Raw genomic sequence first — 27,295 nt, 5'->3', positions numbered from 1 at the left:
TATAGCGGGGTTTTTAAGGAAATTTATTCGAACCAAACATTGAAGAAGTTAAGCATCCAAATGCGATTTAATAAACAAACCTTTCAGTCATAGAGGAATCTTTCAGTCTACCAGTCCAAATTAAAAAAAGATTTCAACGTTATTTATATGAAGTTTGAAAAGAGAACGACATTAGAAATCTACAATGGCTGATGAAGCTAGTTTTTCGTCTGATTCTGATACAGATGAAATAGACTCTTGCATTTGGTCCTTAAAAAAACGCAAGTCTTTTAAACAAGAAAGTCCTGATAGAGCTAACCAGATTATAAGCAACAGTCTCGAGACTCATTCTGTTGTAGACAAATATAAAGTAAAAATAACACCACTCCTTGAAAAGCTAATTTTTTTAGTATCAAAAAAGAATCATGTTTTAGTGGATAAAGAAATTCAAAATATTTTCATTCAAATGTTATCTAGAGTTACCTTCTCAAAACTATTATAATGAATGGCAAAAACCCTTTCTTGTGTGTAAAAGTTTTGATTTTTTTCCTAGAATACTAATCTTTCTTTAATTTATAATTCTGAACTGCTGTAAGTGGGATTCCCAAGAAGAACAATTATGTCAACAATGTTTTATAATTGAAATTATTATTATATCTTCACATTTAGCTAGCAGATATTTCAGGCTTAAATGCATATTTGCTAAATATTTTTGGAAAATGAATCCATTTTTTATGCCACTCGCGAGACAGAACTGGAGTATTGCTTTGTAAGTTACTAAACTGCTTGAATGTAACAGTTTTATTTTTAAATTGGAAACTAAATGTATATGTAACTATTTTTATTTTGTTTTATAAAATTGCTTTTTCCTTCTACCACTTATAAATAATTTAAACGTATATAATACCTTACAACCAGGGGTCTGTCCAGGCCGAATTTAATACCGTTTAGCGGTACCTTCACAAATTCAACTTTAGGAAAAACGGTAGCTTCACAAAATACTTTTTCTTAAAATTTCATTTTTGTATCCCTTAAGAAACGATAAATCCATATTTTTGTGTTGATTTTTTAATATAATTTTTAATTTTTCACAAATTATGTCTAAATTTTCACAAAATAGGTACCTCTCAGAAAAACCTAGACAGACCCCTGACAACGATCCTTAAAAATATAAAATGTTTGCATGATTGAAAACAATTCCTGTTTAAAATTGTAGAATCAGTTGACAAAGAATCCGAACCAGAAATAGTAACAAACAAATCAATTATGAAGATGTAAATATTTCAACATTACCAGTTGCATCGATAAAAGTAGTTGCTGATTTTATAAACATTAATTGTTCTGTAAATAATTCTTAAATTAAAAATTAAAAAAAAAGTGCATTTCAATGTGTTTTTTAAAATAAACTTGCCAAAAATATGAAGTATATTAATATATGAATTAATTTTAATTTATCTTAGTGAAATCTGTGGTATGATCTTTTTCTAGGGTATCTAACCCATATTTATAGACATTTTTCTTATTTCTCCCGTCTTTTGAACATAAAGTATTATACATTTTTAACTAAAGTAAATGGGTACTCATGGAGAGATGATTATTCATACCTGAAGGAAATTCTTTCAACCTCTTAAAAATGGATGCCTCATAATCATATTTCGTCTGTCATTTTAGTTAAGATTTCTTTTTCATATTATGGAATTAAATTAAGATATATAATTTTAAAAGTAAGAATGACTGTATGCATGCCACAACCTGAATTGATATTACAGCTTAAAGATTAAAAATGAAAAACACTTTATTGTGATAATATTCATAAGAAATTACAAAAATCTAGATTTATCCAACTACCTAAGTTACTACTTTCGACCAGTTAATCCATTGAGATTGATCGACTGATCTATTGAGATAGATAGAGCAATAAAATATCCATTTTAATCAAGATGAATAAGACTATTTAAATATGTGATTTCATAACAATTTAAGATTAACATTTTTTTTTTTCGAGAAGGACAGTTGTGCAAACTCAAAACATTACCTAACAGACATAATAAGTGTAATTTTCTGGGGTTAAAATTGTGAAAAATGTGATTTTGATGAAGACATTATTCAAATGGAAAATTCTTAAATCGTTTAAATAAAAATCGCTCACATGTGATTTATAATTGTTAATCAAGTAAATAAGTTTTACTTGTTAAAACATAAGGTTAAAACATAAGGATTAGGAGGTCATATATTTATCTTCAGTTTTCGTAATGATAAAAGGACTCAAATATTTAAAACGTAATGTTTGAGAGTTTTGTAACTAGGGTTATATTTCTATCTATAATGATAATTTTAAAAAAATGATTCGCAAAATTCTTACACCAGAACCCCAAATACTCAACATTACACCCCGAATTTTCCAACATTTTCTAGAATATATGTAAAAATAATTAAATACTTAGGTACTAATAATGTATTATCAATTAAGGGCTTTTCATTTGTAATTTTTCCCAATACTTGTTTACGTATATAAAATGTAAAAATATTTGAGTACAGAAAATAACTGTTTTATGATTTATTTTATCAAGAAATTTGAAGAGTTGAAGAAGAAATCTGATGAGATACGACGTTACTCTGCCAAAAGACAACTTATTGCTGAAAAGCGAAGAGCTAAGAAACTTGTGAAGAAAGCTTTGCGGGACCCTTTTATAAAAGAATTAGTTGAGAAGAGTCAACTTTCTTCACAGGAAAATGAGTAAGCGGCCATAAAATCAATAATAATGTACATCAACTATTTTATTTTACATTTCTCTGTATATCACTAAAAGATGACTGTCTACTTACCTTTTAGAGCATTTTCATTGAACCAAAAAATATCTCTTGATAAGTCTATTAATAAACAAAGGTCTAGATGTGTTTTGACTGTCATCAACATAAAGTAATGAAAATTTTAAAGGGATAAATAAATATCCTGTTAAATATTTATTTATACTTTCTGGATATTACTTACTGCTATTATTAAGTTTTTAATTTTGATTACTATTTAAAATCAATAGCTTTAAACTAGTGTTCTTTATTTTAAAGTATGTGATCTTATATTATTTACTTACTATTGAACATTTTGTAAAAAGCATATTTTATTATCATTTTAGAATTATTAAATGGTAAATAAGTTACATTTACTTTTATAATAAATTTTAAGTGAAATTATGTCCAATCAGCATATGCAATTAAAATAACAAATTTCAAATAACTAAGATCATAAAGCAATATTAGGAATTTATTTTTTTGCTGCATTGCTAAAAAAAAATTTATTTTTATAGTTTAAAAAGTATCTTTATCGCAATAAACGTAATTACTAATTTCCACAGTGATTCAAAACAATTACGAATTTTAAAAACAGTTTTTTTAATGAAGCTGTAATGATAACTGCAAAATAATTAGGTTTAACACATGGATCAATAAGTTCCGAGACTAACCCAGAGATGGCGCTCGTAGTAAACCAGTAACCAGGTCTTTCTAGAGTACTAACCTTTGCTTGAAACGTGTCAAAATTTTAAGTCGATCGGACCAGAAACAGCTGAGTTATCGAGGTTGGAGTAAAGTCGTTTTGTAGTTTGTTTAAAAAATGGAAAAAACAGAGTTTCGTGTTCTGATAAAACATTGTTTTTTAATGGGTAAAAACACCGTGCAAGCGAAACAATGGATTGACAAATGTTACCCAGACTTTTGTCCATCAAAAGCAACGATTTGTCGGTGGTTTGCCGAGTTTAAATGTGGTCGTACCGACACAAATGACGCGGAACGCTCGGGTAGACCTGTGGAAGCCGTTACACCGGAAAATGTGAGTGAAGTGACAAAAATTATAATGAAAGATCGTAAAGTGAAGCTCCGTGAGATTGCTGAGATGACACAGATATCATATGGAAGTGTATTTACTATCCTTCATGAAAAATTGAGCATGAAAAAGGTTTTTTCCAAGTGGGTGCCGCGATTGCTTTCGATGGAACAAAAACAGCAACGAGTCGATGATTCAGAAAGCTGTTTATCGCTATTTACTCGCAACAAAAAAGATTTCTTGCGTCGTTACGTGACCATGGACGAAACATGGTTACATCACTACACTCCAGAGTCGAAGCGGCAGTCATCTGAGTGGCGCACAGCTGGCGAAAGCCGTCCGAAGCGTCCGAAAACGCAGCAGTCAGCTGGCAAAGTCATGGCGTCAGTTTTTTGGGATACGCATGGCGTGATTTTCATTGACTACCTCGAAAAAGGTAAATCGATCAACAGTGATTATTATATTGACTTGCTGGTGCGTTTGAAGGAGGAAATCACAAAAAAAACGACCGCACATGCAGAGAAAAAAAATCCTTTTTCACCAAGACAATGCACCCTGCCACAAGTCGATGAAAACAATGGCAAAATTGAACGAATTGGGCTTTCGTCTGCTTCCCCACCCCCCATACTCGCCAGATTTAGCCCCCAGTGACTACTGGCTCTTTGCTGATCTTAAAAAAGTGCTCCAGGGAAAAAGATTTGGCTCAAATGAGGAGGTCATCGCTGAAACTGAAGCTCATTTTGAAGCGAAAGATAATTTTTTTTATAAACATGGTATTGAAAAATTGGAAAAGCGTTGGAACGATTGTATCACCCTAAAAGGTGATTATGTTGATGAATAAAAAAAAATTTTGCAAAAAGAATTTTGTTTTCATTGTTAGTCTCGGGACTTATTGATCCATGTGTTAAATGTGAGTTGAATGAGATTGGAATCATAATCTGCAGATTCACATCTGTGTTAATTGAATAAAGGATTTAGGGATCTTTTATTTTGATGTAACTATCATCATTATTAAACAAAAATGATTTGATGAGCAGAGCCCCCTAGTATCAGAATATGAACATATCATCATCATATTTGGCATGACAGCACAGGATGGCCAAAATTCTGTTGAAATTTCCACCAGGACAACTTATTTTTTTACCTAGATTTCCAGTTTTTTACCCCAATCACTTTAAAATCTGATTTCACAGAATCAAGCCATCATTGTTTGGTCTTCTTTTTTTTTTGACTAGTAAAGATAATATTAACATAATGATATCATTTTCCAGTTTAATTTCCTTAAAATATCCTCTCAACTGCTAGTGATAATTTTAAAGCTGATTTCTTACAAAATGTTTTAAGACTTTCTAAAAATTTTTGCTGTAATAAAAGTTGGTTAGAAAATTTAATGAGCTGTAAAAAGTTATAGAATTTTAAAACTTTTGTTTTGGCATGTTCAGTTTTTTAATCAAACTTCCTATTCTAATATATTGTAAGATACATTGACAGTCACAAATTCTACTGAAAAGTTTTCTAAACTGAAAACACTTGATTTGCAAAATTTTTCTATAATTTGAAACAGTTGACAACTATGTTAAGTTTTTCTCCAAATCTAGTTTCATCTTGACTGAGAAATATTTGATAAATGTAATAATTAATAGATGCAATTAGAAATATAGCTGATTTTTTAATGATTTTTTTTTGTTTGTTGTTAAAGTACTTGTAATTGTTTTTTCACATTTATTAGATTATCATAAAGCCATTTAATCTAAAGTAATTGTGACCCAACTTGTTACAAGTAATTAAGATTGTTAGATCATCAAGATTTATCATTATAATTATTCAATTTAATTGATAAACCATAAAATGTCAATTTTATTTTTTTATTATTATTATTATTATTATTTTTTGATAATCATGATAACTTAGATGTTACACTATTAAGCTTTTTTGTTTACAAAGGTATGATATGAACTCAAATTAATCATTTAATTTATAGATAAATTTGAACATTGTGTTACAATCTTATTACAGGTTTTATTTGTGAATTATAATTTAAATGGCACTCTATATTGCATTTTAACAGCATGTATTAAAGATGCATTTTGATTGCAATTTGAATGATCATGCCAACTTACTTGAGTGAATCATATTGCATAAATCTTTTCTTTTTATCCAGCTTTGACATTTCATGGAACATCAACAGCTTTTCCCAAAATGCTTATTGAAATTACATTGTTACATCTTAATATAATGTAAAATTATTCATACTGAGTTCAAAAACAAAAAATGAAAATATTGTTATTATCTCATTGTTGTTATCTTTAGCTTCATATCTGTCTTTTATAATTTTTCTAAATCTGTAAATGATAGATCATTTTTATACAAATACTCTTGTGATTAGCATTAAGATACTGAAGGAGTTTTTCTTGAGATAATAGTTTAGTGAATCTTTTAGAAAATACAATTCTTGCTGCTGATCGCCATTACACTCAATCATCATTTCATTTGGTAACAAAAATAACATATTTGTCAAATTGTAAGAACTTAAAAAGTATTTTTAAAAAAAATCTCTTGATCATCCATTGATTGATTTAGCCAAACTTACCACAGAAGGGTAGAAGGGTCAAAATCTTACTACTCCCTTTTTACTTAATTTAAGACTGCCTAAAATTACCCTGCATTAGGTGCAACTTTTAAAATATATTTAATTTGCTAGTTTCTATAGCTTTTTGTTGAATTAAGATCAGTCACTAGGGAGGATTGAAAAATTTATTCTAATAATATTTTTTTTTCATATTATATATATTTTTTGGCTCTTCAGATTATCCTTGTTATGAAAACACTAGTGGAGTAGGCATAAATTTAAGTCTGTCTTTCTTTTGTCCTTTAGAAATGAAGCTCATGAAAAAGAGGCAGAAGAGTGGAATGAAGTGAAACCATTTTTAAATGTCAATAATCATATGCAGACTGCAGTTTCTCATGGTGATTGGGGGCCAAAGGTAATAAGCCAGCGAAAAAGTAATTCATTAAATAGTAATAGTAAGAGGGCCGTTGAATGGAAAGTCATTTGAAATACCTGTGTATTCCGCTACATCTTGAGAAATAAAATTTTAAGTGGATTGAAATATTTTTTAATAACAATAAAAGGTATTTTAATTATAATTTTTAATGTTTTTTTTAATTTAATAATTACTTACTTACTTATCTATGTGCCTTGGGCACTTAAGGCCTCCAGCATATCCCTCCAACGCCTCCTGTCTCTAGCAATAGATCTTGCTCCCACCCAGCCAGATATTCTACATTCTTTTAATTCGCCCAAAAACATGCGCTGGATGGTAAGTCTGGGTCTTCCTCTTGTTCTTTTACCATCAGGGGCCCATGTAAGCGCAACAGATGTAATTTTTTCTTTGGACATTCTAAGGATATGTCCGAGCCAGCTTCATTTTCGTTTTTTAATTTCATATTGTTTTTATTTCAGCTTTCTTTAATAGATTTTGACTTGATAATCAAAAAAAAATAATAATAATAATTTAATAATAGTCGTAAAAAATTTGAATTGTAAGGTATGAAAATTTTTGTATCATTTTAAAGAATGTAATTTTATGTGGCTAAATACGACATTTGAACGAAATCAGTTAAATGGTCCCGGAGAATTCAGGATTTTTATTAGACTTTAATTTAACTTTTTTCTTGAAAGTATGGTAAATTGGAAAACTGAAATGTTTAGCTTTCTTTCAAAAATTAAGATCAATTTTATTTTTTTCTGTTTTGCTTATGTATCTAATCTAAGTTTTTTAAAGGTGTTTTTATGATAGTGCTGCTTTTTTAAAAGTGTTTTCTCATAGACATTATTTCTTTTAATGTTTTATGGATAAATTTTTATCTGGAAAATATTATTTTTAGCATTTTTGTTTTAAGAATTAAGAGTATTACTTTTTTCTATCAACTTAACTATGTCAGTTTTTTTTTTTATCTTAAGCATTTTTATTAAAGTTTTTTTTTCTCTATTCCACAAATAATACTGCTAAGTTTTGATTATTTTTCAATTATGACTCTAAACTTATTTCTATATAAAAAGTAATATTTATTTATGATTATTGAAAAAATTTTTGCTTACTTGGTCTCCCGAATGTTCGGTATTCGAACGATTCTTTTAGCAAAATATTCAGTGTTCGGTTATTCTGCTAAATCACTATTCCTTATATCCCTACTTTAGGTAATAAAATCTCATGATTGTGTGCAAGAGTTTTTTCAATTCACTTAAAAAGTTCTTTAGATATGTTGAAATACGAAAAAAATAAAATTAGCATTAAATGATTCAAACTTTAGACTGCTCTCCTGACCATATTAGAATTGTATTTCCCAAGTTGTGGCTACCCTCTATGTTTTGAGAGTCAGGATTCATAATCCGTTGGATAAAAAAGGAATGTTTTTTCAAAGAGAGTATGTTTTTGTGTCTGATTTCGCTGCTTAAAATATCATCTGCTCTAAATAATTAGCACATTAAATTCTTCTCAGATTATGGCTGTTTACCATATTTTTTTTTTTTTTTTACTCAAATGTACTTTAAGAGATTTCAATAAATTTGAAATAAATAAATTTATTTATAATTTTATTTTGATATATTTATTATCTTCAGTTAAAAGCTTTGAATAATTGATTTCTCTTCACTATTTGGCCATATTAGCGGTACATCACATAGTTCGTTTTTCGAATAATAAATCAATGAAATTGTTAAAAATTCTATTTATTTTTATACATTATTGGTTATAGCAAATCTATTTTTGTAGCTGTTAGTTTACATGATTTTAATTTAGATTAGACTTATAAAAATATGCTTGTTTTTGTTTGTTAATATTATATATTTATCACACATATCATACTTATTTCTTAGCTTAAAACGCTCTCACTTATTTTGAAGCTTTTTTTTCTAGTGGTAATAAAATAAAAATTGTTAGCAACTGTAAGCAGAAATTTCTTAAATTTCAGCAGCACCTAAATAATGAATAAACAATGATGAATAGTTGAGATATGTTTAAATTAATCTTGGTATGATACTGCGCAAGAACATTTTAAATCAAATTTGTTAAACAAAGAACAAAATATCAAAGTATAAATTATGTTATTACTTAACATATCAAAGAAAATTAGAGAAGCTTGCAGCTTTATTATTTATGGCATACTTATTTATAGTTAAATTTTCTTGTGTAGTCGCTCTTTATTATATGTATCTATTGCTTTATTATACACAAGAATAATTATAATTTAGTCAAATTAGGAATTTCATTGGTCAAAATTAAAATGTTCCTCCTTCTAAAAATATAAGCCTGTGTTGTGCCAGATAATAGTATGTTATTTAGGCTTTTTGAATTATTTTATATTCTGTAATGCTTTTCTTAAAAGTGATTGTATGTAAAAGATAATGCTTACTATCCTTAAATTTAAAAAAAAATGTTCTTTTGCATTTAAAAATGTCTGCATGATTTATGAATAAAAAACAAATTTTGTAAAGTTTGCATGTAAGGCAAGACTGGAACGATGGGGCCCAGGGGTTACTAACTTTTTATTAAAAATTTTAATCTTTCTTAAACAAGTTAAATATTTTGTTTCTTTCTTAAATATTTTTGTTCGTTTATAATTGTATTATCTATAAAATACATAACAGAAAACAAGCATGTGGTTTTGTTCTACTTTCCATAAGTACTAAGTTCAAGCATTGTTTTAAGCTTTTGTAATTTTTCACCCTCTTCCATCTTGTGAGGAGCCTTCTGTTTTTTTTATCGGCGAAGGCCCCAAGCAACATTACATCTGCACTGGGCTAATAGGTTGTTCCCTATATAAATTTAAATAATTACTTGTTTTCATGTCTTCAATATGATTCATTATACAATATGAAATTCTATAAAAATATTTTAATCATAATGATATAATTAAGGTTTTTAATTGAATGAAGCAAATCAATATTAGCTTGGGCCTAGCGGGATGATCACTATTTCAGGTTTATGGCATGTAACTCTGTTTGCATGTAATTGTAATAATCGAGAAAATTTTTTTTTTTTATTCTAGTGTTATTTTGTTCACAAACGAGTCTAATTGTTTTTTCTAGACAGAAATAGAATGTACTATTGACGATGCTATCAAACAAGGAGATTTCGAAAAGGCAGAACTTTTAAGTGATACACTCGCAAAACGTGAGGTAATTGTATTTAGTTTATAAAAATTCATAAAGTTAAAACTTGACTAGTTATTTCATATAAAAAATTTATATTAATAATTTTCTACATGATATAATTTTTGTGTATAAACTTTTTCAATGTCTTGCCTAAAATCTTTTATTAAAGAATTGATGTATGTATTGAAAGTGATAAAAAAGTATATTTTTTGCATAAATAATAGAAATGACTAAGAAATAAAGTGAAACATATGATAATGGAACAGGTAATTTGTTTATTTCATTGAACTTTAAAAAGGAAAGTATGAAATCTGAAAAAGAGCACGTAAGTCCCACATAATCGAGGTAAAATTAGCATAATTTCTTAACTGGTAAAACAAATAAATTTTTTTTTAATTAAAATGATGTTTTTGAATTTTTTTAAAACTAGTTATGCGAGTTATTACAACAAGTGTACAAGTTTTAGGTGTTGAAATGTTTATATAAAATCACTATGTGATTATTCATTTAATAATACTATATTATGAAAGTATATAACATTTTAAAAAACTTGTTGTGCTTATGATTTTATTTATTTCTTATTATAAACAGAATTGTTTTGATTGATGACTCTTTTTAAAATAATATCATTATGCAGACATTCAATTGCTCAATTTTACTAATTTACTTAAATTATTTTTTAAAAAAATTCCAAATTTATATTATCTAATGAGAAAAGTAATTATATAACATTAAACTTTTAAATTTCCAAAATATTGAAAATTTAAGAATGTTTTTAATATTATATTTATAATTTAATTCAAATTAAAACTGTAGTTTAGTTTTATTAAAGCTTGAAATTCTTGTTTACAAAAATAGGGGGGGGAAACACATTGCTTTGAAAATATCTATATATTTCGTTTCTTAAATCTTAGTTCCTACCCCCCCCCCCCAAGAAAAAAGAAAGAAAAAACAATTTCCCACTGTTTGAGTTAAAAAAATTTTAAAATCTCCATTAAAGTTCATCACTAAATCCTATCCACTCCACTTAATCCTATACAGTTCAAAAATAATTTAGCCTTATTCAAAACTTCATTTACGTAATCTTTCCATCAGCATTAATGTTTTGTTCCAATCTAAGTAATTTTTTAAAACATACCTATTTACTTATTATTCATTATTTTTTCCTAAATTTTAAACTATAAAATACAGTTGTAAAATTTCTGTTCTTCATTTTATTCAGATCAGTTGATCATAAAATAAATTCAATTCAACCAAGCTTCTCACAAATGTAAATGTTCTGTGAATAAATTTTAGAGTAATTTTTTATGTTTACTATTAGAGAAAGTCATTACTTAACCTTTTGCTTATCATGCTATTATTTTGATACACTTCTTAAACCAGTTATAAGCATAAGATTAAATGATATAATTGTTTAAGAAAAATTTGCACAAAAGTGTGCTTAAATAATTTTTTGATCATTTTCATATCTGTGTAGTTAAGTTTTTTATTGTAGATTCGATGATTATTTTATTTCTTTTAAATTTTTAATTCTTCATTAATTAGCTGTTGTAATACAAGAAATGCTCAATATGAACCTTTTGACTGTTCTCTCTAGTTTGAAATTATGGGCTAGTAATTTGAGATTTAATAATATCTATACATATAAAACATTAATCTTTTTCAAAGCAATTTTTTTTGCACAGTAAGACGTGGTGGTTCAGGAAATAGAGTGCTCACCTGCCAAAGAGGTGACACAAATTTGAATCCCAGCGATAGCTGATCAATACAAATTCTGCATTGACCACAGTGTTGATGCAAAATATCCTAAGTAGTTGAGGAATCATGGGGACTCTCCTTGCCATTAGGCTTACTGTGGGAATTGTTCATGGCTTTCTTCTCCATGTAAGGCAAATGAGGGTTAGGTTCATCAAAAGAGTCCTCAACAGAGGCAAATTTCTCTCGATACTTGTTCCAGGAGTTCCCTTGTCTTCTGGATTAGGTTCAAAATTACAAAGCTACTGAGTTGAACATTGGTAGTTGTAAACTCAAAATTGGGTCAGCTGTTCAATGCCGGTTATAAAATTTTAAAAAGTTATATGCCGGTTATAAAATTTTAAAAGTATTTAAATGGTTCTATGATTCACTTTTTTTTAAAAACTTTTCTTAAAATAACTTGTATTGTATTGTCATTATTGTATTTTTTTTAATTAAATAAATGTTTTATTTACTAGTTTGCAACAAAAATAACCAAAGCATTTTCTGCCAAAAGATGTCATGAACAATTAGAAAAACAAAAGTTACTTGAAAAGGATAAAAAATCCAAGAAAATCAGATGGACGTAAGTACCTTCATTTTTCTGATGTTATATGCCATCAAACTATCATATTATGTATTCCTAATTTTTAATACTAATTTTCTTCTCTGTCTTAGTGATTAAATAAATGAGAATCTATAACCTTTAAAGATGTTCTCTTTAAAAGAAAGTGAAATGCATTAAAGTTTTTTAAAATAATTTTATTATCACACTTTTTCAACTGATACAATGTGCAATACAAAAATAAGTGTTGCAATTTCTGAAGTTGAAAATTTTTTCCCCAAAAGTCTGATTCCTGAAAAAGAATTACGGATGAAATAAGAATATATAACATGAACTTAATATTCTGAATGATTTTTATTTGTATGTTTGGCACTTTTTATAGAATTTTATATATCTTAGGTTACAGTGGGGAACAAATTTTTTTATTGCATTTATACAAATACTTAATCTGACCTGACATGTGCGGGAATTTCAAATCTGAAATTAATTTTACTCTTAAAGCTACATAATTTTTTTTAAAGAAAATGATGTTTCTAGTCAAAATGTACATGTTTAAAAACATTACATATAGCAGGGGTGGCGTGAATGTTGCAAGAAAATTGCATAAAAATGTTGCTGTATGCGGCTAGGGGTGCTTCCCAATTATGAACTGTTCTGAAGCACACAAAGAAACTATTCAAAATGCAAAAGTGCCTTTAGTGGCATATGATGACATTTTCAGGCATGAGTTCCTATGTAATTTTATTTCTTATAATGTGTCCTAACACCTATAAAAAGTTTGTTACAATATTTTTTACATCCTCCTGTTACATATAATGTATTTCAACTAAAAGTTGATTAAAACTGATTGCAAATTTGAAATAATCAATATAAAAAAAGTACCTAAGATCTGTTGAAAAATTTCATGTAACAGATAAAATTTGTTACCCAGCATTATCTTTTATGAGCTATAGTAAGTAATCAAATCATTATTTTAACCAGTAATTAAAAAAAAACAGAAGTTTTCTATGTTTTTTACGTTATAGTATTGATGCTCACTATCTTTAATAATGTAATTCACAATCATGTCATTTTTTGCATAACTTAAAATAATGGATGCACAAATAATTAGACAATTAAGATTGTGTCCTGGTGCGCAAAGACCAGATCACTGCATCTAAAGTTATTCAGGACACACCGTTTCTTCCTGCACTATACTCAGAAAATTTATTAACCTTTTTTTCTTGTACAATTCTGTAATCTCCGTTACTTTCTAATTCTGTATCATAACCACCATATTTTCTTACCAAATTATATTTAAATTGGTCTTTCAATGCTAAAGTAACATAATATGTAAAACCTTTTAATTTTGTACAGTTGTAGTAAAGTACAAATTTGAAACAAGGTGAACTTATATAACTTAATGTATATCTTAACAGTAGGGGGAAAAATAAAACTGTTTTATAAATTTTCAATCCTCCAAATTTATTCTATAGTGATATTATATTTAGTAAAAGTGAACATCATAAAAATATGTTATATAAAATATTTTTACTCTTAATAGACATGTCTCTTTTTAACAAATTTTAGCGATCCTATAAATTAAACACTGCTCTTGTATATTTTTAGAATCTTTGTCAAAAGTTAACCCATTTAAAGTCACAACTTAATAAATAAAGCAAGAAACAAATAAATTTTTTTGATTTCTGCCATACATTAATAAAGTGGGATGGAAAAATCTCAAAACTAGTGTGATATCTGATGAAACTCCAGGATTTTTCTTATAATACTCTTTCATTTTCTCCAGCAATCAAACAGAGTTTGGTGTTTTCAGCATTTCATCTTCTAGTAGTGATACATTATATTTTGATGGTATCTTTGTTTTTCCGTATTTAAATATCAATAACACTTATCAGAGGAGATAATTATGAATCATCCTATATATAAAATAGCAACAAGCAGAAATATTCTAATATAAATATATTACAATATTTCTGTTTGTTGCTATTTCATATATAGGATGATTCACAATTATCTTTGACAATAGAGAGAGCCAGAATTACCTTCCACAGCAAGTTTCTTGAAAAGTTGAAAATCTCTACATAACGAAATACGGAGCATTTTTACAGAAATAAAGCTGGTAAAAAAATTACTTTTCATCAACCCATTTTTAGTTGTTCTTATTTTCAAAGTCCTGCAATGAAAAGATATTAATATTCCATTCAATAGTGCTTGTAAAAACCTTAAGTATCTACTTTTTTTTTTTTGAAAAATTTAAAGAGATAAGTTTAACAAGGCTTTTTTTTCTCTCTCTCTCAATGTGTTAAACGTATTTACATATTCATGTACATTCCAAATCATTAAGAAACACAATCTAGCAAGTTTCTTACTGAATTCTTTGTTATTTACTCTTTTTCTTCTTGAACTATTTTGAATTACTCACTAAAGAAATATCAACATGCATTTAAGTAAAGTAAAGGAAGGCTGGTAATCTTTTTTTAAGAAATGACCTAAAGACCTTTCTGAAAACAATAGCAAAAACTGTTCTGATTTCCCCTTTGCAAATAGCATGAGTTATTATATTGACCAAAGTGTTCCTTTATGTATATTTTTGGAATCACTATAAAAAATAAAGACAAAATTTGCATAAGAGGGAGTAACAAATGAATATTTAAGTGAGGAAAATGGAAAGAAAAAATACAATTGAAATCTGACAAATGATAATTGACGAAGAGCATCAGAACTGGTATGATAGCTGATTGAAACATGAAGGTGTATCTTAAATGAAAAATTATCTCAATCTTCGTAACTCTTTCCCTTTCTTCCTCTAATAAAGTAGATTTTAGTGTTTTATGCATTTTTTCAAATTGTGATTTGTTAGATTTTAATAGCATTTTTTCCTTATTTAAGTACTATTAATTTAAATCTCCTCACATCAGTATTAATTTACATAACTTACATCTGTATATATGTCTGTCTAAATGTATGTTAACAATATTTTAAAAACCACTTGTATATTCATTCACTGTTCCCCTAATCTACTTAATTAAGGAATAGGAGAAATGCATTTCATTTGCAAGAAGTTTAAGCAAGTTTATTTTTAAGATCAACTGGTACTGTTTTTGCTCTTGCTTTTACATAATACACTATATATAGGCCAAGCGTAGAAATTTTATAAAATATATTTTCATTGAAATATGCTTAAATTACATTAAGACAAAAAAAGTTTTGTGCGTGTAAAATATTTTATTTAAGAAATAAAATGTGTATGTCTACCATTTACCAAACCATTTAGTTGAATTCTAGTTTTTTAAGAAATTTAGTTTATTTTTTATTTTATTTATAAAACTTACAGCTTAATGTTGCATTTACACACCTTTGGCCGAAAATGAATCAAAGAACTCAAAAATTGGCAGCATAATTAGTAAATTTTATAATCAATCTTAATATCGTAAGTTTTACTTAATTGCTTTCTTTTTGTTTCAGATTTGATCAAAAGGAAAGGTGGCAAATGAAAGGAAACATGTGAACATACTTCTTTTCCTAAAATTTTTGTACATAGTAATTTTAGTATAAATAAAATATATTATGATTTTTTTTTCATGGAATATATATGTTTAAGTTAAATTAAGCATATATTATTTTTTTGGTTCTAACTGAAAATGTAACATTCAGTAACGACAAATAAAGTCTGGTTAGAATAAGTATTACTACATATATAAGAGTTTAGAGTACCGATAATTGATAGTAAAAATAATAAATAAATAAAATAGATATACCTTGATCTGTATGTCAAAGTTCACTTAGCTGCTGTATGTTAGGTGATTGGAAAGAACATGTAGCATTGAATTGTTAGCCAAGTCAATAGTTTAGTTGAATACATAATTCTGAATATCAGCACATTCTTCTACGCAAACAAAATAGCAAACTACTAATGGAAACAGATTTTTAAAAATTTTACAAATTAATTAAAGAACATGTAAGAAAAATTATATCTAATTAAAATTTTAATTTCTCAAAAATAACTTATCTTTCTTATAAATATAGTTTAAACCTTACAAAACCATAGTTTTCATTTCTTAAAAAAAGAAAAAATTATTTGAAAATGAAATGTTGAAGAAACAATAAGATAAATTTAATTTTAACCATCTCTATTCTATATCATTCAATTCATAATAGCAGCAGCAGTAACATTAAATTTTATTTCTATTAAAAGTGATATGAAAATTCTAAAACCTTCCAAAAGAAAACAATATGCTTTTGGAATGGAATGGTGGTAATATAATAGCAAGTGCAAATAATAAAGTAGTAGTATGAGTTACACATAGGAGTAATAGCGCAACAAGAGAAATTTTTATTTTGCCTAAATGTAATTTTTAATAAGAAAAAAAAATAGTTTGTATTTTTAAAATATTGTTGCAATAAAAAAAATATTTTTTTTAATATTGATAATGCAATTTACATCAAAATAGATTATTTTTGTACATTAGAAATAATTTCAAATTCTTCTATTTATTTACAAATGTAGTTTAGTGATAACCAAAATAATTTACTAGCAATATAAAAAAAAAAAATTTCAATAAATTTGAATGATAAAAAAAAATCAATAAGCTATAAAATAAAATCTAATCAACTATGGATTATTAGAATTATTATTAGTAATGTTACTATTAGAAAAGGACACATTAAATTAGTTGCACCATTGTTAATTATCAAAAATATAATAAAACAATATATTATTATTTTTTAATTATTAAAATGGATGAAGAAATAATATAATTGAAGTGTCTTAAGTTTTTTAAAGAAAAAATGAAACTATTGTAAGTTATAATTAACTAATGAAGTAAAAAAAAAATAATAATTGTTTTTAAAGAAAATTACTCATAGAACAAGCTAAATGATAACGTAAAAATTTGAAAAACATAAAATTTAGAAATCATTTAATAATTATTCAGTAAATGGCATTTTCAATAAATAAAGGTTTTTTATTTGGAATGAAACAATTTATATAAATACAGTATACTCTTGATGCACGCTCATTTTTGACTTCTGTAAAAAAAATACATTATTGAATGACAAATTTTTTTTTGTTTTATTATTACTTGCTAAATAAAATAACCATTGTACAGCCTAGCATACAATCAATAAAATTTTGTAATTAATTAATTAAATTTTCAAAAAAAAAAAACAAAGGTTGAACAATTATTCATTTTTAAAATCAACATCTTCATCACGAAGACAAGACCAAATTCATGGAGTTTTCAAGCGCAACTGTAAACTATAGTGAACCTTTGCAGATAAACGGACATTCCTTTGAAAAGGTTAAAGAATTTAAGTATCTTGGTACAATTATCAATGACCTTGACAATCGAATCAATCTGGCCAACAAATGTTTTTTTGGGCTAAAAAGTCAACTAAGATCGAATTTTATTAGCCGAAAAACGAAACTAAAATTATATAAGACACTCATTCTGCCTGTCTTGCTATACGGAAACGAAACCTGGACTTTAAACCTTGACGTCCAACGCCCGATAGAAACGTTTGAAAGAAAGATACTTAGAACTATCTTTTGGTGCCATACCAGAGGGGGGATGTTGGCGAACACGGTACAACTTTGAACTTTATGGGCTCTATAAACATCCTCAAATTATGCAGATAATCCGAAGCAACCGACTAAGATGGCTCGGCCATATATGGAGAGGCTCTGAAGATAGCCCTGTAAAAAGTGCCACCTTCAAGAACCCTCAGGGGTCCCGCTCTAGAGGTAGACCACCTACTCGATGGCTCAACGACACCGAAAACGACCTCAAAGTCCTAATACTTAAGAACTGGAGGGGAGTTGCCATGGACAGAGGGAGCTGGAGAAGCCGTGCTGTTGAGGCAGCCAAGGCCTGCAAAGGGCTCTTGCGCTCCTAAAGAAGAAGAAGATCTTCATCACAGAATATTATTGGTTAACTATAAAAAAATAGCTGGTAAAATGCTTACATAAAAAGTGTAAGCAAAATATGTTTTTGTAAAAAAGAAAATTGAAATTATTCATTATTAATTTATCCAATGATTATAAAATAAAAATTCAAACAGCTTGTAACATAAAGAATTAAGAAGTCATTACAATGTATACAGCATGCAAAACCACCAGGACAGACCACTTTTGGGAGGCCCGGAATTTTTTCCATAGAATTTGTGTTGAAGAAAACCTTTATCAAAAAAAAATATTAACAAAAGAAATAAGCAGATTCAAATGTATTCAAAATATTTGTAAGTGGCTCTTATTTAGAGAGCTCTTTATGACGATTGCTGAAAGAGATTGACAACCTCCTGTTACAGTCTGAGTACACTAAAACCAAAGCTATCAATGATTTATTTTTAGAGTTAAAAGTTAAATTAGAAAAAATATTATTTTAGAAAAAACTAAGCGTGTCTAACAAACAAACCTCTCTTTTTTTTTTTAAAGTACACTAATTTTTTTGGCATTAAGTTAAATCCAAACTTAAATGAAAAATAGAACTATTTATTATTTAAAATACGGTACAGAACCCGTTATCCGGAAATCAGAAAACCGGAACGAAATTCAATAAATTTTCCCGCTATTTTTTTTTTTAAAAATTTTTTTTCCTCATAAGATTTTAGGATATTTCTTTCTTTTTTGAAAGATGTTTACCCTAGCATCATTTTGGAAATAATTATTAGTGTATTACTTCGTTTTTTCAAGATTATTTCCAAATATTTTTTTTTTTAGTTGGGTTTAACAGTAAAAAAAACTACTTTTTGTAGCGATTCAGAAAACCGGAAAAATCAGTTATCCGGAATAGCGATGGTCCCGATCGTTCCGGTTTCCTACTGTAGTTCTATCATCCATAATTGGAAAATTTGTTTTTACATATAATTAGATTAGTAGGGATCATTTTTATTGAAGCTAAATTTTATTCATTGATCAGGTTTTCATGACACAAGTGGTATTTCCGCTAAGGACACAGAGTAAAATAAAATCGCATGAAAAATCATGTACCTTCAATAACATTTTGAAGTCAATGGAGGTAACCCTTACGAACGATCAACCTCTGTTAACGACCATTTTACTGTGGAACAAAGAGAGGTCGCTCCCTAGAGGTTTCACTGTAATATCTTAGATAACTAGCTTAGATAATTAGTTACACTGTAGTATCTTAGATAATTAGCTATCTACCTTAGAAATGATAAAGTAATAGCTTAGATAATTAGCTATCCACCTTAGAAATGATAAAATAGTAGCTAAGTGGTTAACTCCACATTATTAAACATTCGTCAAATAGACTCCTAAGTTTTGTTGTTAGTTTTACAAAATTGGGATGTTACTGCAAAGTTTAAACCTCTTCAATGATCGCCAACGTTTCATTTTATCACATCTTTTAACAAAAATTTAGGAGTACTTCTTTTGCAATTTTATTTTAAAATGAACAAAAATTACATGTATTTTTAATTTGTAGTCTAGTAGTTGAATGGTTAGCAATAACACTGATTTAATGTAGGATTTATCATAGCTTGGTAATAACTAAAGCAAATTCTGACAGTTATGCAAAATCGCAATGTTACTGCAAAACATTTAATGATTGGACACATTTCATTTTGTCACTTATCTTTATTTAAAATTTACCTTAAGTTTTGCAATTTTATTTTAAAATAAACAAAAGTAAGCATTTGATCAATATGGCAGATGGAAGTTGAATAGTTAGCAGTAACACTGATTTAAGTTTTACACAGGTTTAATCACAGCTTAGCAATAGACAAAATTAACTTTAAAAAAAAAAATTTATTTTTTAGTATGAGGAACAAAACGGTATAAAATTTGCATATGAAAATTGCATACATTAAAACCAATGGAGTTTTTAAAAATTAATAATATACAAGTTAATATTACACATTTCTTGTTAGGTCTTATCGTTCATGAGATAACATATGACTTTTTAAATGTATTTTTTGAATGAATTTTTTACCACAAATGGAGCATTTATATGGTCTTATGCCTAAATGTTTGGCTTCATGATTTTTGAGGTTAGTCCCATGGTAAGTAGTGTAGGTACAAAAGCGACATCGATATAGCTTTTGGGATATTGGAAATGGCAGTATCACATTTTGCTCTGTAAATAAACATAATTTTATTAGAACAAAAATTATATGCAACCTAAATTTTAAAGTAAATTAAACGAACAAATGCATTGTTTTCAAAATGTAAACATATAAAAACACAATATAATTCTGATCATTAGAGTCAAATGATATGTCAATATCATTAACATTTTGAAAATGATTTGTAGTTTATTCATTTAAAATTGGTAAGCAGTACTACTTACCATATATAATTTTTTTTTTTTAACTTTCTTCTTTTTAAAAGCTCTTACTACAAACAAATATTTTTAACAGAGTTACAATAATATCTCTTTTTTTATCAATTTCCCTATCTTAATTGTTTTTTCTTTTTGGTAATTTAAAAAACCTATTAAAAATGATTCAAATAATAAAAAAGAATAAATAATTAATTAAGATGGGGAAGTTCTGTAAAAAAGGAGTAAAATAATTGTCACAAACCTAATAAGTGTTATAACAATTGCTTTAAATTGTAAAGCAAGCATAGTTTTGCAAAAAATTCCGCTTAAAGAATTAAAACTACATTTAATCAGTATGCAATGGTGAATATTTTTTACACTTAACTTTTTTTTTTACAAATCTTCAAATTAAAGATAATGTGAGCATAAATCCCAGAATAAATGTTTTGCTATTTAAAGTACACATATTAATAAATAAATGTTTTAGATATTAAATCGAATATTTACACTGTCTATGACTAATCGCTAGACTCATTTGTTCCACAATAAAACGACAAAATATACTATTGAATTTCTGAGTGATTTAGACAAATGCAAATTTTTCATAATTTAATTACTAACTTAATGAATTTATGATTAGTACTGATGTGCTAAGAGATTGGAGGAATCCTGCTAAAAAATCAATAATCTCAAATCCAAATATTGGATTGAAGTGGTTTATGATGCATTTACAATTGAGCATATTCCTGGCTAGTATCCCTAATAGCAAATTGACTTTAGCACTTTTTTAAATTATCTTTACTTATAATTCCTAGATCAGCAGTAACTTTATAATATTTAATATAAATTGGGATGCAAGCTTTGGAATTATATCTGTCTTGTAGTTTTAAAATTTAATTAAATAAGGGTCAAACAACCACTATTGTTCTTTTTTTAAATTTTTTTACATATAAGGAATTTTTTTTATTTGTTGAATAATATTAGAAAGAAAACCTAATTTTTATCCCAAATTATGAAATTAAAATTAAATATATCTCCTTTTTAAGTGCTACTTTATATTATATTAAACTGAACAAAAAATTTAATTTTATAAAGTTACATTTCTAGCAAACATTTGTATAATCCCTAATGAGTTTAAAGAATATATTAATTATTTTTAAAAGAAATATAACATTAGCTATTAAGTAAATATGCATTAAATTTTATAAATTTTAAGCTACACTTAATTTATTTAAAATATAAATCAAGTATGATATATCATATAAATTCTTTCAATTCTTTACAGTTTTTTTTTTCTTCCTCAATCTCATTCTTTAAATAGTTTTGGTAATGATACTATGAATATACTAGGTTATACACAATATATTCAAAGGATGTGAGTTAAATAAATTTTTTTGCAAGTTCTAGTATGATCTACAAGTCATGGTTTAATTGAATTACAACGTAATAAAAATTGACATAGATAGTTGACGTAATGAAAATTGACATAGATTATTTCTTTCAACTGAGATGCATAAAATGATTTAAAGGATCAACTGAAAAAAGTAATAATACATTTAAAAAAGAAATTTTAAATAATATAGCAACAAATTTATAGCCTTTAACATAAATTTATTTTCTCTTCAAATAACACATTCAATAAAACACATATTCAATAAACATTCAATAGCATCACATTCAATAAACATCACATTTAATAAACATTAAAAGACAATAGAAAAACACAACAGTTTCAATGCAATTTAAAAACATAATAATGATAGAAGTTAGATAAGCACAATTTATTTATTTCGAGGTTTTTTAATGATTTGGTCATTGTGTTTAATAGCACAAAACACATTCGGTGCATTTTTTCAGACTGATGTATGTCTGAAGAAATGCAACAAATATATTTAACAAGTATGATTAGATGGCTGACAGAAACAATGGCAAAAGTAGAACCGACTTAACTGCAGTAAACAAAAACATCATGTACCCTAGTTAAATTGATGAAGTAAATCTAAATGCAATAATTCAAATCTGATCAAAATAAACAAGAAAAAAAAAGGAGGAAGGTAATAGAATACCACTAGCTAGGTCATAGGGCATGTTTATCTTAACAAAACAAACCCCATGAAGGACAAACATCAATATCATTTGGCACAAACTAAATTAAATTATTTTTATTCATATCTTTATAACAAAAAAGGAGAAGTAACCAACAAGATAAATGGAGGAAAAATCACAAAAGATAGATGAAATTACAAAGGAATCTTTAGGACGGTGAGATTTGTATTTAAAAGTTATTATTCTAACTAACATGATATGTTTCCTTTGATAGGACAAATTATATATATAATAATATATAACATAATAAATTATATATAATATAAAAGAATAAAAAATTTGGCAAAGAAAAGTCAACATTAAAAATCCAATTTTTTTTGGGTCTGTATAATATTTTTGAAAAAGGTTAATTTTTCAGAAAAATTTTGGATCACCATTAATTGGCTAAAAATGGTAATTTCTAAGTTGTTTTTTAATGTATGTAAATGCAATTTAAAAATGGCATTTGTCAATGGTAAATGAAAAGCCTATTAATCTTCAAAAACATGTCAAACAAACGTTAGTTTGGTAATGTATTTTGTAACCACAAGTAAACCAAAAATTGCGATTTCAGGAACAGAAAACCTAATTTGATAACTGAAAATAGATTTTATCAATGAAAAGACTACATAACTACTGTGCAGTAACATTTTTTAATTAAATTTAACACTCTCAAAACTTTCAACTTACTGCAAAAAGTTAAACTTGAGGTAAATTTTAATTTTATTTATCATGTTATGGTAAACTAGTTGAAAAGCTTTTTTTAATATCAAAAGAGTTGTTCATATCATGGGAAAATGATCATTCTAAGAAGAACTATTTAGAATCCTCTTGCTAATGTCAATTGTCAAACACTTTTATAAGCAAAAAAAAAATATCCATTTTTGAGAGCTGTAAGTATTTTCTTTCCGCAAGCAGCAATATTTTTATTTTTCATTAACTTTCGTTTTGCGTTTTCAATCTATATATAAATATATATACATTCAAATTTTGTTTTAACTCATCATAGTAACATAAAATCTTATAAACTAAAAATAAACATTCACTAAAAATCCAAAAATATTCACATTTTTCTGTCATTAAATTTAACCGAGTAACATCAATATCTGCTGTACAAAGAACAGTAACAAAGATGATTTCATAAATTTTTTTTCTGAGTTAACAACATTACAATACAACAGTTTTACAGGAACACAAGATCAAGATTCTAAAGTACAATATTGAGAATATCAAAACATTTAAACATCATACACACAATGGTCTCTTGTTCGTGTAGACTCTTAAGGGATAACATTTTTCAAAGGGATAACACAATTCAAGTGAATAGAAAATTGTGTTGATTTCAATTGAATAAAATATTATACATTTCAAAGTTTCATAAGAGTAAATTTTATTATCTTATTTTTACCACAGAGGTCATAGCAATAGCATTAAAAAGAGAAAGCAAAAATCATGTATAAAACAGTTAAATACAGAACCCGTTATCCGGAAATCAGAAAACCGGGAAATCAAAAAACAGGAAAGAAATTCGATAAATTTTCCCGCCATTTTCAAAAAAAAATTTTTTTTTCCTCATGAGATTTTAGGATTTTTCTTTCTTTTTTGAAAGATGTTCACCTTACCATCATTTTGGAAATAATCATTAGTGTATTACTTCATCGTTTTTTCTTCTTTTTAAGATTATTTCCAAATTTTTTTTTAGTTGGGTTTAACAATAAAAAAATGACATTTTGTTGTGCTCTCTCGATGAAAAAGGTTTTGAGTTTTTGTGACTTCCGGAGCTGGTACCCCCTGACATTGTCAGCTTCAGTTGTCATTTTTATATTTTCATCATTTTTTTCTTTAAAATTTTGAGTTGTCGTAGCAATAGATCAAACTTTGGACTCGAATCGGACTAGGAAATTTAATGAAGTACTCCAAATGACCATTTTTTTCAAATAACAAATAATAACTTCAAACAAGTACAGTAAAATGCAACCCATTTTTTTTAAATAAAAATTTTAAATAATTTAAAACCAAATTAATTATTACAAAAAGTTAAGAAACTTATCTCCCCTTTTTGGGGGGTTTTAAACGATGTGCAATAGCAAAATGACGCTTCAAATTTATAGGTTTGAGGAATTTACTCGAACATTTTGTGCAGTGATATTCGTCTTTACCAAGATGAACAGATGCATGGTCTTGTATCATTCCTGGATTTCGAGTTTGATAATCGCAAACACCACAGGAAAAAATAGTCTTGTTTATTGAATTTCTTGGCTTATAAGTTTTGACTGAAAAAGAGAAAAAATTAATTGATTAAAAAAATAAATAACTTTTTAATTGAAATGTTTAATATAATAACGAAATAATTTTTAAGTCAATTTTTTTTTTTGAAAGATTAATTGCCAAAATATAACTATAACATTCTGAGAAAATTTTTTATTACTAACAATAATTTTTTATAACAATTCAACTCAAATAAATTTAACAGAAAAGATTTTATGTTTTAAATAGTGAAAGCTATAAGACTTTAACAGTTTCGCAAAGTAATAATGTTTTATTTCTAACGTCAAGAATAAAAGACAACTGCATCAATAAATACAAAGAACCATATAGAGAACAAACATAGAAAAGAAATAAAAACATAGAGAAACAGTTGCAGCAATAGTCTATGAATCCAAAAGACCCCTAGCCACCCAGTAGCGGTTCACAAGAGAGCGTTAGGTTAGAGCTCGACAATATCCCAATCAATCCCATATTACAGAGACCGCAGATAGGACTTGAAACCAAGTAGAAACGATTCAAGTGTTTAAAAAATAAAGCTGCTGATTTTAAATTTCTTAAAACCATGGATATCAGTGGTGATGATAAAAGTGAGGTAATCAAATTGAAAAAAGAATTTAAAATCACTTTATAAAAAATAAACTCCACTTTCACATATTTTAAGAGAAAAATACTGGAACTACTATTGCAAAATGGTTTATTAATTCTATGGTAAAATAATGTAGGCTATAAGGGAAATTAGGTTGTAGGCTATAAGGATAATTGATTGTAGGCTTTATGTTAAATGTTTTGCCAGTTGAGTTTTTCTGGAGACCTTATATAAAAAATTGATGCTAAAGGGATATATTAAAAGGGATTTTCTAATAACACCAACTGCAATCACCACTGCCTGGTTTTTGTACTTGCAATAAATCAAAATACTGATGTAGAGGCTAGCAAAGGGATACTATAGCAAAGGGATAGGAGTTTATCTCCAACAGATATTTTTTAAATTTCTTGTATGTCAGTGCACAGTTGACCCCAAAACTTGTTTATCACTATAGTGCAAGACCCAATATCGAAATTCTTTTGATGTTGTATGATATTTTCATTAAAAAATAAGCAATCAATGACATAACAATTCAAAAATGTTTATCAACATTCCGTTTTTTAAAAACTGAATTTCACTTATAAATAGATTTCCTTAATTATAACTTTTGAATGCCATGTTATTAGTTTCATATTAATCTCATAAACTGTTTTTCTACAAATATCAATTACTTTGCATTAATTTCCAAAAGATTAATAAGCTTACAATAGTTTAAAGTGTATACTTTTCTACAGATCACATAAAAAGGGGCTTTATTTCTCTAGAATCCTTAGACATATGTATATTCTCAATCTCTCCTACAAGTCAAAGCAAAATATTTTATGCTTTTTATACAAAGTAATTTAAACTTAAAGGTATTTATAAAGTAATATTGAAAACAGTTATTTTAACTTTAATAAATAGGAATGCCAAGAATTTAAGAGGTTATTCGATTTTAAGAAAAGTTTTAAAACACAACATGTACCTGTTAATAATTTATCTTTTGTAATGAACAGAAAATTAAAAGACAAACTTTGTAGCGATAAAAAAAAATTCAAATAGTCTTGCATATTTTTTGAGTGGTCACTGGCAACTCAGCTTGTAGCATACAATCTTAGATTGTAAGGGCCGCTTTTTAAGAACACTTTTTAAACAATATATATCCCATTATAGCAAGGTACAGTGGTATTTCTAAACCATTTAAGATAATGAGCAATTCAAACATAACTCTCTCTTAATTAAACTCTTGTGCATTAAATATTAAAACAGTTCTTTCATGAAATGTAGTGTGAATCGTTGTTTCAATTTTTTTGAGAATTTTCTATTTATGTATATTTTATCATAAATATTGTCAAATAATAATTATGTTTTTTTATTTCCAATGACCATTTGTGTTAATATTTCATCAATTCAGGTATTTAACTGGGCAAATATTTGCTGTCCTATCTTTCAGGGGCACCATATTAGATGAGTCAACGTTGCTCCCACAGTACGGACAGATAGTACAGTACAGATAATGAAAGAACAGTCATGCCTTGCCCGGGATACGAACCCGGAACCTTTCCGATGCAAGAACAGTTCTCTGACACCTACACAGTTCGTTCGGCTAAATAACTATTATTATTATAAGCACTTCACTACCCTTGAAACTAAATAAAAATAATTCCACTACTATATTGCATTTTGTATATGGCTAGAAAACTTGAAAAATGAAGCTTAATACTATTTTAAATATAAATCTTTCATGTCTCTTCATATTTATATTTTATTCTATTGTTAACCCGCAAGTACAAATTACAGTAGGACTTCTATTTAACTAACTTCCATTTTGCAATTTTTT

General features: G+C 27.0%; 1 protein-coding gene across 2 annotated transcripts; it reads left to right on the top strand.

Moving 5' to 3' along the window:
• Nucleotides 1–18: 18 nt before the first annotated feature.
• On the top strand, nt 19–27,210 carry LOC107439849 (protein FAM204A). Of its 2 annotated transcripts, none has more exons than XM_087157688.1 (6): nt 19–349; nt 2,550–2,716; nt 6,675–6,783; nt 9,891–9,980; nt 12,170–12,276; nt 26,909–27,210. In XM_087157688.1, exons 1-6 carry the CDS (start codon nt 185–187, stop codon nt 26,970–26,972), a joined length of 702 nt encoding a protein of 233 aa, XP_087013814.1. In that variant the 5' UTR covers nt 19–184; the 3' UTR covers nt 26,973–27,210. The 2 variants fall into 2 exon arrangements, with proteins under 2 accessions (XP_087013814.1, XP_042902694.2); XM_043046760.3 differs by lacking the exon at nt 26,909–27,210 and adding an exon at nt 15,721–15,832 and having other exon boundaries at nt 24–349.
• The last annotated feature ends 85 nt before the right edge of the window (nt 27,211–27,295 follow it).

Source organism: Parasteatoda tepidariorum, chromosome 2 (genome assembly GCF_982258835.1).
Source record: "Parasteatoda tepidariorum strain Cologne lab strain chromosome 2, Ptep-v5.0, whole genome shotgun sequence".
NCBI lineage: Eukaryota > Metazoa > Arthropoda > Arachnida > Araneae > Theridiidae > Parasteatoda > Parasteatoda tepidariorum.
The sequence above is the reverse complement of the archived record's forward strand: the minus strand, read 5'-3'. Positions and strand labels throughout refer to the sequence as shown.

What these genes read in the sequence shown, in the direction of transcription:
- LOC107439849 (XM_087157688.1), top strand. Translation starts at nt 185, where the DNA reads ATGGCTGATGAAGCTAGTTTTTCGTCTGATTCTGATACAGATGAAATA. An exon ending in CTTTCTTCACAGGAAAATGA is followed by an intron (nt 2,717 to 6,674) that starts GTAAGCGGCCAT and finishes TTTGTCCTTTAG; the next exon opens with AAATGAAGCTCATGAAAAAG. An exon ending in TCCAAGAAAATCAGATGGAC is followed by an intron (nt 12,277 to 26,908) that starts GTAAGTACCTTC and finishes CCTATCTTTCAG; the next exon opens with GGGCACCATATTAGATGAGT.